General features: G+C 39.9%; 1 protein-coding gene across 2 annotated transcripts; it reads left to right on the top strand.

Moving 5' to 3' along the window:
• The first annotated feature begins 410 nt into the window (after nt 1-410).
• slc7a2 (solute carrier family 7 member 2) lies at nt 411-12,464 on the top strand. 2 transcript variants are annotated; one of them, XM_019884362.1, is made up of 12 exons: nt 411-816; nt 1,886-2,263; nt 2,338-2,493; nt 4,116-4,281; nt 4,388-4,524; nt 4,730-4,952; nt 6,205-6,341; nt 8,271-8,373; nt 10,511-10,725; nt 10,885-11,051; nt 11,135-11,243; nt 11,841-12,464. In XM_019884362.1, exons 2-12 carry the CDS (start codon nt 1,894-1,896, stop codon nt 11,993-11,995), a joined length of 1,938 nt encoding a protein of 645 aa, XP_019739921.1. In that variant the 5' UTR covers nt 411-816; nt 1,886-1,893; the 3' UTR covers nt 11,996-12,464. The 2 variants fall into 2 exon arrangements, with proteins under 2 accessions (XP_019739921.1, XP_019739920.1); XM_019884361.1 differs by lacking the exon at nt 6,205-6,341 and adding an exon at nt 5,846-5,985 and having other exon boundaries at nt 415-816.
• The last annotated feature ends 212 nt before the right edge of the window (nt 12,465-12,676 follow it).

Raw genomic sequence — 12,676 nt, 5'->3', positions numbered from 1 at the left:
TATATATATATATATATATATATCGATATCGATTCCTATCCATGCAAAACAATACATTTTTATTTATATTGAGTTTTTACAACAGCTGCAACTTTCACCAAGACCTTTACAGAAACACATAACATGAAACATCGACAATAATACAATCATAACAGCTCATCCTATGGGTCCAGTACCTCATCGAACATTGAGCAAGACTCACGATCCACGAGCAGGGTAACCCACCTCCCTTTTGCTGTTGCTCATCCATCCTTCAGTGACCAATCAACAGCTATGCTTTTAGTTGCACTCCTCATGCCTGCACTGGGTAAACACAAGTGTGTGACACATTGTTTGTCAATGCCAGTTGCTGAACTACTTATCAGTCCTTGCTAAGCATCTGCTGTAGACCTGCTTTGGCCTCAAGTGGCTTCAACAACCATTATTTCCATAATAACAGTGTTGACTCCATCTCTTTTTTTTTCTGCTTTATAATGGTAATTTTGGCAACTTTTGTTGCATTATGGTAATATTCCAAATGACAGGCATGTAAATGGAAATGGGGACGCCTCTCCCCACAGGCAAAGTCAGACATATCCTACAAAGCAATACTGAGCACAGAGGGGAGGAGTAAAAATCCTGCTCAGCAGTTTGCACAGTCGGGGAGGTGAATTCATGTGGAACCCAGTACAGTATTCAGTCAGAACTGAAGGCTGCAGCTCAAGGGATCGCCAATCTGACATTTAAGGACCCGCAAATGTTCCGTGCAGAAACATCCTGATACTTGTTGCTTTTTCGTCACACTTTTGGACGATCCAGGTTGAATCATATTCACAGGTAGGTGCATATCTCTGATGATCTATGATGATAAATGCTTCAAAAAAGTTCATCTTGCCTGTTTTTGTTTTGTTTGTGTGTGTGCGTGTGTGTGTGTTGAAATCCTATGTGAGATCATTTTAGAAAGATAATTTAAAAAACTGCAAAATATTGTGAAACTGACGATTAAAAAAAAAAGACTAAGTTGGGTCTTTACGGTCTACATTTTTCATGAACTAGATTGCATTCTAACACCATGTCTCCAATATAATGCAAATGAGCTGTCACATACAAAATCCAGTTCTGATGCTTCTCTAAAGGGGTATAAATGCACATTTAAATAGTTTATCTGGGTGAATTTGTGAGTATTGCAAATTTTGGTTCAAATGAGCAAAATTAATCTTTTAATTGGAAAGGAGAGGTATTTACTGTTTTTGTATTATACTCACAAATGTAATTTTTTGTACCCTTTCAGGTTTGGGTGGTTACTAGAATGGGCATCTATTGAAATGTTGTTTTCTCTTATATGAATTAATGTTAATGTCGAGGTTGTGCATCAACCACTACAATGGATCCTTACGTGTGTTGCCATCCACTGGCATTATTTTTTTTCATGCCTAAAGACGAATAAAAACACGAGAAAAAAAATCCTGATGTGGGTTATCATTATTTGTGCACTTTCTTTACGGTTTGGGAAGAAAGGAAGAAGAATCTGCAGTTTCTTTGTTTCTAGGGTAGTGTAACTTATAGTGAGCGATATTGGAATCTGGTTGCTGGGTCACTGTGACGCGTCCATGCTCATTTCGTGAATTTGGTCCTTTGAAAAATCCAGTCTGCACCGTAACACCAAACAATTGATTGAATGGTACTCTACTACAGGCCTTTGCAGCATTCCTCAACTGCTTGCCATTTCTCCTGAAGCGCTTTTCAAATCCCTCAATAGCTCACTCCTCCCCGTGTTTCATCTCGATATGTTTTGGGATGAACCTTTCAGCATCAGAGGTGTGCGAGTTTTACAACGTGCTGAAATTCCAAGTGCAAAAATTCATGCTTACATAGTTTCTGATTTTTTTTCTCTCTGTGTTAACAGGAGACAACATGTTAGAGCAGGTTCTGTCATTCGGCCGTTCCTTGGTGAGGCGAAAGTTGGTTGACATGAGCAGTTTGGAGGAATCCAAGCTCTGTCGTTGCCTGGGGACTGTGGACCTGATCGCCCTCGGCGTGGGCAGCACTCTGGGTGCAGGTGTCTACGTCCTGGCTGGAGAAGTTGCCAAGGGAGACTCTGGACCTAGCATAGTCATCTCCTTCCTCATTGCTGCCCTGGCCTCTGTCATGGCCGGCCTTTGTTATGCCGAGTTTGGAGCTCGCGTCCCAAAGACGGGTTCTGCTTACCTTTACAGTTATGTAACCGTAGGGGAGATATGGGCCTTTATCACCGGCTGGAACCTGATTCTCTCCTATGTGATTGGTGAGTTACAAACACCTAACTAACAGATCCGTGTTGGTATGTTGACACTAATTCCTGTTTACGTTCTGTCACAGGTACCTCCTCAGTAGCTCGGGCTTGGAGCGGAACATTTGATGAAATGACAGGAGGACATATTGAAATATTCTGCCAAACTTACTTCAGCATGAACTCTCCTGGTCTGGCTCAGTACCCTGACTTCTTTGCAGTCTGTCTGATTCTACTGCTGTCTGGTAAGAAGAAAAAAAAAAAAACAACCACGAGTAATGACCAACCCTGTGAATATATGCCAGTAGCTTATATGTTGGATGCACTTTAAAAGCTGTTCAACTTAAAATACAGTTCCACCAGTGAGTCCTTTCACCGTATTTGTATGAGCAGTGACGAAAGAGCCATTCTTGGTTCACGCATATTTCTGATACCCAGTGCAAGTTGTGGGATTCCACTGTGAACTACACCATGCTCTGTTCTCAGCGATCAGATGATGTATACTTATACAGAGTCACCGATAGTTTTGCGGCATGAGAAAATTTACTGATATCAATTGTTGTGCAACAGTCTGATTTCCTGAAAGTAATATTGACACACAAATGTGTTAATTGAGAAGCCTAATTACAGTTCATGTGCGCCTTCACAAAGACTCTTATCAGCCAGGAAAATTGTCATGGCTGTCATCTAGAACAATTGAATGAAACTGATGTCTTCAAGATTGGAAAATCACATTTTCTTTCATAGTATAGCTGGTCCTGCGACCTGGTTAGAGGTCCGGCTTTGACCCCATTCCTTAATCGTGTTCACATTAGCAAATAGGTTTGGGTTGGGTTAGAAATTTCAATTTCTGTTTAACCAACTGGCAACAGAAATTTGTTGAAGAAACGTAAGAAGAAGGAAAGAAGAAGAAATGGTCATGGCAACTAATATGTGACTTATGTTCTAATTTGGTGCCGCCTCTCACGGCAACAAAGAAGTTTGCTCGTTCAGCATGCGGCATTCGCCACAATGAGGATTGACTATTTGCAGCATCAAGGCGCAATAACCGACCTTTGGCCGCAATGAGACGCAGGATTTTAGTGAATGAAAGCCATTTTGAATGAAAAAGAAGAACTTTTCCATATTTGGAAGCGAAAGGTTAAAATCCAACTAGAAGTAATCTTGGGTGGTAGTCCGAGCTCAACTGTTCCTGATCTTGATTTTTAAAAAGGAAATTCCCTCCAAAATAGTCCTGGCACTGCTGGAAATTTAGTAGCCTCTCAGAATATTGCATTCAAGCATAAAATGTACTGTTTGGGTGGGACTCAAAAATAATGATGATATCAATAACTCCAACCCAGTGGTTGTTAACCTTGTTAGAGGTACCAAACCCAACAAGTTCATTTGCACATTCACCGAACCCTTCATTAGTGAAAAACCAAAATATGACTTTTTCCAAATTCAAAAGACATAAAAAACACATTTATTAAAAACAGAAAAAAGTAAATAAAATTTCAAACGTAAGTATACGTTTTTTTAAATTTTACAACGTACTATCACAACAGTCACAGGTTGACGACTGAGCGAACTACATTTCCCGCAGCACTGATTGGACAAGCAATGTCATGTGATCATCTGCAGCCAGTGATGGCCAAGCAGGCGTCTCATAACTAATTGACATGTTGAGTCGGGTATGTCTTGACCTCCATGGCAGAGGCTCCATTGAATCCCCAAGACCGATTCACCGAATCCCTAGGGGTCGATCAAACCCAGGTTAAGAACCACTGCTCTTACCTAAGTGCATTTCCACCAGATGCAAAGCCACATTGCTACATTTTAATGAAGATTGACAGTTTTTGCGCTCATCATGTTTGTGCTCCTGCAGGGCTCCTGTCATTTGGGGTGAAGGAGTCAGCCTGGGTAAATAAAGTCTTCACCTCTGTCAATGTGCTTGTACTCCTCTTCGTCATCATCTCGGGCTTTGTCAAAGGAGACACAAACAACTGGAAGATAAGTGAGGAATCTCTAGTCAATGTCACCATCGTAGTCAGGTAATTATTTTGAAACAGTTGTTTTTTTTTTTTTTTTTTTTTCAATAATGCACAGTACTCTGTGCATTTTACCATCCATGATGACATTCTAGTATCGTTGTCTTAGGAACCTTTCAACCGTGGGCAATGTGAGCAGTGATTATGGAGCTGGAGGATTCATGCCATACGGTTTCAGTGGGACATTAGCTGGAGCCGCCACCTGCTTCTATGCTTTTGTAGGCTTTGATTGCATAGCGACGACAGGTATGAGCTCGGCCTTATGGTTGTAAGTTGTTGGTTTTTCAAGTTCAACCCTGTCGAGTTGGTTTATAGGAGATCTTTCTTTTGATATGTTGTCTACATTTGATACAGATATATCATTTGTGAAAGTTCTGCGCACACTTTAATTCGTCACACAATTCTTGATGACTTTGAACCAAAAATAAAGTCATGTTGATTACGACTGCAGGTGAGGAGGTGAGGAACCCACAGAAGGCCATTCCCATTGGCATTGTGGTGTCACTGACTGTGTGTTTCCTGGCGTACTTTGGTGTTTCGGCCGCACTGACACTCATGATGCCTTACTACCTGTTGGATGAGAAAAGCCCTCTTCCCATGGCTTTTCAATATGTGGGATGGAGCCCTGCCAAATATGTGGTCGCTGTCGGTTCACTATGTGCCCTGTCCACCAGGTAACCAACTGACTGTTTTTGTAGCTTACGATGAGATACAGTGTGATTATTTGCAGTGGATACAAATATTTAGAATTGCGCATGCTGCCTGTCTTGCTATTGGAATGATATGTGCCGCTAAATGGGATATTGTGGGTGAAGGGCTTCTTTTTTTTCAAATATCCGCATTGCTTAGAAAGTGGTTGTTCGAAATAGAAATTTCCGATGGTTGGACGGGTTCGGCTCCAGACCGTGTTTTTCATATGTGATAGATTTATTTATTTATGTATTTATTTACTTATATAATTCAACGCATATGAGTAAAAGAAAACAAAAGTAACCAAATAAAGCATCGGCACCAAAATGGAAAACACCTCTGAAGCCCACTGTGACTTTCTTTGCTGATGGTTTATTAGTTTTAAGTCGTTCTTTCATATTTCTCATATCATATTTCTTCAAGTGAACATAAGGCTGGTCAATGACATTCTACCAAAAAATGTAAAGTTTAACTAAGATTGATTAATTGATTTTTTTTTCCATGGTATGCTATTAATGATTGTGGCCAAATCTGGCTCTTGCCGATTTTACAGCGCAGCAAGTTGTTTTTGTATTTTTGCCCCATTTTCAGTATTTCGTTTGGCTGTTTTAGGTGATTGATAGTTGCTGTTGCTGCAACATCTAAAAAAATAAAAGAACATTTGACGAATAGCACCAATGAATGCTTTCCTTGGAGGATCAAATCATATTCAATAAAAAAAAAATCCAACTGGTGTTATTTGTACATCCCATCAGAAAAGAAAGGCACACCCGTCAAACTTTGAAGATGTGGTGATTGTGTTTGCTGTGTGTCCTCGTGTGTGCTTTTGGGCGTCTTGACTAACGTGTTGGTCTTGCATGTTTCTGCTCTCATGCAGTCTGCTGGGCTCCATTTTCCCTATGCCTCGTGTAATCTATGCTATGGCAGAGGATGGGGTGCTTTTCAAAGCCTTAGCCCGAATCAATCCTAAGACGAAGACCCCCCTTATTGCCACTATGAGCTCCGGTGTAGTAGCAGGTGAGAGCTGGGAACCGTCATGCTTCTCCACCAGGCGACTATGAAAGACACTCCCCAACAACAAAAACTCCTCGCTAGCCATTTGCACCGTATCTGAATCAAATCATTGGCCATCATGTCCATCATCTCTCCTTACATTGTGTGCTTTCACAGTTGTGCAGGTGAAATGTGTCCTTTCCTCAGTGTTCTCCACTTAACCATGAGCCCTCTTCTCCGTAGCCTGTTGGGCGCCATGTTCCCCCTACCACGCATTCTCTTTGCCATGGCACGAGATGGCATTCTGTTCAAATTTTTGTCCAAAGTGAGTAAGCGGCAGTCGCCTGTGGCTGCCACCATGGCGGCAGGTACCACTGCGGGTAAGCAGCCAAGACAAGGAACGGCCTCGTGTACAGCCTTGTGGTGTGGACTTGGTTTGGCTTTGAATCGTAATGTGGTGTCGGTGGTGATGGCTGCATGTTGAAGTTTATTCAGAAGAGCATGCGAAAACCATTTTTATTTTTTATTTTTTTTAAGGTGAGCGTTATTTTTAACATTAACCCTTTTTTAAGACAAGTGAGCTGGCCAACAAGAGACCATTCTGATCTTTTACTGTCTAAACACTATCCATACGCTCCAGCTCACCTATAACTTATTCAGTATTAGCAATATCGATGATTCGTGGGTAAATATACTGTATATATTTTCTTCAAAGATAATAGAATTGTCACTCAAATAGCCTCCACAATGAGAAGATTATGCCTATTCAGTCAAATAATATTAAGAATTGCAACAACATAAGAGAATAATATATTTTTGATCAATCCAAGTTGCTACATTCTAACATAGGTGTCAAATCCAGGTTCAGAAATTAAAAACCCTGCCACATTTTGGCTTCAGCCAGAGGCGCTTCGATTAAAGGAAATCCCTGGGAGTAGAAGCACCTTTGGCTAAAGCCGATGTTTACTTTCTGGACCTGGATTTGACACCCCTCTACAAATGTGTTATCTTATATTTTCTTTTTTCTGTCAATGCTCTATATTCCTGCCCGCCGCATTGCATAGCATAAATATGCACATGGGCAGGCTGGACTCATTTTAATAATTTCACAGAGGCACGCAGCTTGGCGCAGTTACAAATGGTTATCTTGCGCCGTGATGGGTGTGAACACAACTGACTCGATTTACAGTCAAGACTGATTTGCTGGAATCCATGCAGGAGACTGACATATGTACACAAAGTATGTTTATGAGTGCAAGCAGACCTTCGCAGGCAGATGATGGAATGTTGGCCAGGGCGATTACAGAACACTGCTGTCAAGTGGGCATTTGGAGACCACCTTGCACCCTGATCCTATGTGTTCGTATGTGACCACCCACCCCTCATAGCTGTGCAGCAGCAATGAGTGTGATTGTAAAAATATAATGAAGATGAGAATAATAATATATGTATTTAATTTTTAATTGCGTCAATTTAGTTAAATGAGTATCAACAGAATTACCCATCAACATCTCTCACAGTCCCCCTTTGGTCATTTTATAATCCCCTCGAAAAATAAATTTGTTAAGTTTTTGTGGTAACCTAAACTAGGCGTAGTAGTAATAACAGTAGCACTGTAAATGTGTTATTATTGTTATATGCTATATTGTATTCTTGTTATTATTTTTGCCTTTATTGCTGGGACACTCACTTACTTTGCCGTAAAACCGCTACCTTGTATTCTAATTATATTTTCCCTTTTTTTATCGTGGTACTGTTAGCATTTATTTAAGCTGCTGCTCTTGCATCTTGTCATGACAAAAATGCTCAAACAAATGTGCAACTTTTTGCTCGAGTGCGGCACATGCGTCATATATAACTGTGATACGTTGGCATACAAAACACATTTTTTAATTGCGGTTTCATGGAATGACACGATGTTGCAAAAGCAGCAGATTCGCATGGACCAGTTGAGATCAACTCAATACCGGGTTCAGATCCTGGGACACAAAAGAGGTGCTGTGAGCAGCGCCGCAGTGTCACATCATACGAAAACTCAGTATGGAGATGATGCCTGCTGGTTCATTAGCTGAAAGAAATATATGGCTTGTTTTAGTGTGGAAATGACTGCATGAACTATGCCTGCAAAGGAATATGGTTTTGTTGGATTGAAGTGTTTGGTATAATTTGGTGCCATCTGTTTGTGGGAAAAGATTCAACTTGCAAAGTCCAAGTGTTGGTGTGTGTTTGTGTATGTATTTCGGTATGTGTTGGTATGGATGCCTTTTACGTAACATGCGCTAATTGTGTTGTCTTTGCTTGCTCTATAGCCATCATGGCTTTCCTGTTTGACCTCAAAGCTTTGGTTGACATGATGTCTATTGGGACTCTGCTGGCCTACTCACTGGTTGCTGTGTGTGTACTGATTCTCAGGTGGGTACGTTTGCAGTGGAAACAACAACAAACTTGTTGTTTTTGGATCATGTTTTTTTTTTTCTACTTGGCAAGCCACAGGAATGATTGCCCATTTCTATGAAGTGCAACTTGTGATTTAAGATCTGTAAATGTGACTCGTATATGAATGTGAAGGGGCTCCCTGAGTAACAGTGTTTACTTTTACTCTTTTACTCCATGTACTAGTACCTAGAATATATTCCTCATTTTCAGATCGTTTGATTAAAATTGAACATTTTCCAGTTTTTTTTTCTGTGTAAATGTCTCTCATGGTAAAACAACTATGCTTGAAGTCCTATTTTCTAAAAATAAATAAATAAATAATAATAATAATAATAATTATTATAATAATAATAATATAAAATAATAACATTTTGATGATTTCAAATTTCACGAAAGTAAAGACACTCAAGAGAGAAACATGCTAACTTCATTGCAGTCGAATGCACATGTAATCTGAACAACAAGATATCGAAAACCAGTATGGTAATAAATCTTAAACATTGATAATAACATACATTTTGACACAGCTTTGGTAATAGAACCCAGTGGCAGAGCAAATAGTGATGAAATAAAGACGAAAGTTCATAACGGTAAACACAGCAACTGTGTGAGTTGCACAAGTTCAATGTCACCCTTCACACACTGTAAATATGAGAGCATTTATGATTTGATGACTCATTAAACCCTTTACACTTCTTTCTGGCAAAAAAAAAGTTTTTTTTTTTTAAATCGGGACAAAATATTTGGGGTTTTTTTTGTTGTTGAACCAATTTACAGGACAATATCTTTATATAGTTCATACTCAAACGCATAAATAAAAGACCCATTCTTCAACAAAAGTGTTTGGAGGAAACAAAAAATAATGACGTAATCGTTCGTGTTCACCCAAATGCAAAGGACTCTCCTGCATATTAAAAAAAAATTAAATCCCATTGAAAGATGACACAAATCTGTTGAACAGCAAACTGTCATTAAGTGCAAGAAGTCATTTTGTGCATGGCTTCACAAAAATCAATTTAAATAAAATATTTGAATATGACGCAAAGAGGGCATTAAGTTTGTCCCTGGTGCACCTCTGCATCGTGGCTGCACCATTTATCCCGCCACCTGTCCAGGTCACCATTCTCGTTTGTAACACTAATACTTTGTATGTGTTGAATATGTCAGTGTTTGGAGGGCAGAAATTTAGTAACTCGTCATGCACAAAAAAAAAAAAATCACTCTGTTCTTGCACTTAAACAGTACACGAATTTTACATTTTCTTTTCCTATTTTAAAATTGTCACCTTAAATGGCATTGTGACAGGAATACTGACCGTTTTTGTTTAAATTAAACAGATACTTTAAGGTTTGTGTGGTGATCGGGTCTGCCAATCACACAGTCCTCCCAGTTGGCCTCATTAAGTTCACCGATAAACTAGCAGCTAGCCCGGCGGACTTTAGGCATGGGGCAGGGTACAAACTGGAGTGGTCACCTTGCAGCCAATCCAATGCAAATCCATAAAGTACCAAGTTTGCACAGTGGAATGTTTACTGTCCGTTTCTCTGAAGGCGATGCTAATGAGTTCTCTGGGTCTACAAAGGGATCAAAAATCTCAACAAAACAATTTAGTACAGTCAAACATAAAATATAAAATGTCAAAATTGTAATCGCATTTCCAAACATACCGGATTTTCCGCACTACTAGGCACTACTTGGAGTAAAAGGCGCACCTTCAATGAATGGCCTATTTTAAAACTGTTTTCATGATAAAGCGCATGGAATAGAAATTACAATAGTGGCTGCAGTTGCGTTATGCATCCACTTGATGGAGCTACGCTCAAGGGAATACAATACAATACAATACAATACAATACAATACAATGCAATACAGCTTTATTTACATAGAGCTTTCACAACCGCTGTAGCTGTAACAAAGCACTTTGTGGAACTTTTAAAATACTATGTCCAAAAAATAATATTGATCCATATAAAAGGCACATCAGATTGTAAGGCGCACTGTCGGCTTTTGAGAAAATGGAATGCTTTTAGGTGTGGCTTATAGTGTGGAAAATACGGCTAAGTATAAGCGTTATTTGGGTTTTCTACAGATCTAATCAACTTTCACCTCCAGGTATCAGCCAGATAGCGCTTTGGAGCGGCAACGGAGAGGTGGCTGTAAAAGGGACTATCAGTCCTCTGAGGAGGGCGAGTCCGAACTGACTGAATCCGAGTCCCACCTCAACACGTTAAAAGCAGAAGGCTCACTTCTGCAGGCCTTAGTGCACCCACCCGTGTCCCCCTCTGAGCATTCGTCCAGCATGGTCAAAGTTTCCATTTGTGTGCTAGGTGAGGCATGTGTTACCATCAATTTGATATGATCAAACAGGTGATCCATAAGAAAGAATATCATTAGTGCAATTGCCGGACTCATTTTTCATAAAATGAAACGATACTGTCATGAGCCAGAATCAAATATTGGCCTGTATGTCTTTTTTCCAAACCCAGTGCTGCTGGTGTGTGTGATCAGCTACCTGTCCACTTACCACATTGACTCCATCGCTGGTCTAGAAGTATGGATCCTGGCATCACTGTCTGTGTGCCTTTTCGTCTTTGGCGGTTGCGTGGTTGTGATCTACAGACAACCACAGAGCATTCAGAGGGTTTCCTTCATGGTATTTTCCACACCTCTGGATTGAAAACTTGAGGTTGTTGAACACAAAAGCTCATGCGGCTCTATATGTGTTTGTTCCAACAGGTTCCCTTTTTGCCATTTCTGCCAGTTCTGAGCATATTTGTTAATATTTACCTCATGGTTCAATTGAGTGGAGACACCTGGATACGTTTCTCTGTTTGGATGGCGCTAGGTAAGTCTCTTAGTCCGATGCAAGGCTATTGTAGTTAACAAAAACTAACAAAATAACAGAAATTATAATTGGGAAAAAAAATATGGTAACAAATTAAAAAAAGAAATGAAAATGCTTTAAAAAAAAATGAAAATGACATTTTATGTGTATCTAACTAAGAATGTACTATATTGCGGCTCAGGAGGTAGAGCGTGTCATCCAAGAATCAAAGGGTTGATGTTCAAATTCTGCTCTGTTCAACTCATGTCTCATCGTGTCCTTGAGACATGCACATTCACTCCATCACAGTGTGAATGTGCAAGGGCATGAAAAATGTATCCATTTTGAAAATGTCCTGAGTTTTTGTTTTTGTCAATGAATATCATACATGAGGGTTTTGGTACAGAAGAAGGAAGTCCAGCCCTCCTTTGAAAATTGTCGATTGCTTTATTTTATTACACAAAATTTTGCAGCCACTCGACAAATACTTCATAAAATAAAATCAATTAAAATAAAACAAATTCTGGAACTAATAAAATCGAACAATAATAATAAAATGCTTTCATTTTTGCCAACCAAGTAGTGTTAATTGTCTCCATCCATCCATCTTTCTCTCAGGCTTCTTGATCTACTTCGGTTACGGAATGTGGCACAGTGTGGAACGCCAGCGCTTTCTTCAGGGCAAGAGCAGCAGTGCCATGCAGACTGGCTCGCCGGCAATAGAAAAGCAACTGGAGCAATTTATCTCCCCGGAGAAGACAAGTCAGTTTTAGAGTTACTTCATTTTAGTGTTAATACACTGTGCGGTGAAGTGTTTGCCCGACACACACGCAGCTTTGCCTTCAGGAACTTGTATCACCAGCTTGACCAACTTGGGCCTCTGTGAAAGCCATGTCAGTATTTTGGGTCAGGGGTCATATCATGAGGGGCTGCTCTGACGGACCACACACACTGCATGACACGTTGTGGTTTGGGCACAATGGAAAGGACAGGTAACACACTGGAGAGTGACTTCCCTCGGATAGACGCAGTCAGGGCAAGACTGCAATGATTTTAGTATGAACGTTAGAGCTTTTCTTGATAAGCAGGTTGCCTTTGTAAAATCCTTTTTTTTTATTCCTCTCTTCCTTGAATGGGGCAAGCATGTTTTTTGGCTTTTGATACACCAATTTTGTGCTATATAGCACAACTTTAGGTACACTTACACAATGTAAAGCGACACTGCTGCAAAGCACAAGCACAGAAAAACACATTAAAGGGACACTTGAATGTCTTTCAGCTTCTTTTATACATTTCTTGCATTACATATTGTTCATTTGTCCAGGTGTACCTAAGGTTGTAATCACTGAGTGTTGTTGAAAGCACTTTTTTTTCTTTCATCTTGCACAATGCTTCAGATGTCAATCAAAATACTTTTTTTCACGATTGTTTCATGTGACTATAACGCTTTGACA

This window comes from Hippocampus comes, unplaced genomic scaffold, assembly GCF_001891065.2.
Source record: "Hippocampus comes isolate QL1 unplaced genomic scaffold, H_comes_QL1_v1.1 scaffold156, whole genome shotgun sequence".
Taxonomy (NCBI): Eukaryota; Metazoa; Chordata; class Actinopteri; order Syngnathiformes; family Syngnathidae; genus Hippocampus; species Hippocampus comes.
This window is presented reverse-complemented; position numbering and strand designations above follow the sequence as displayed.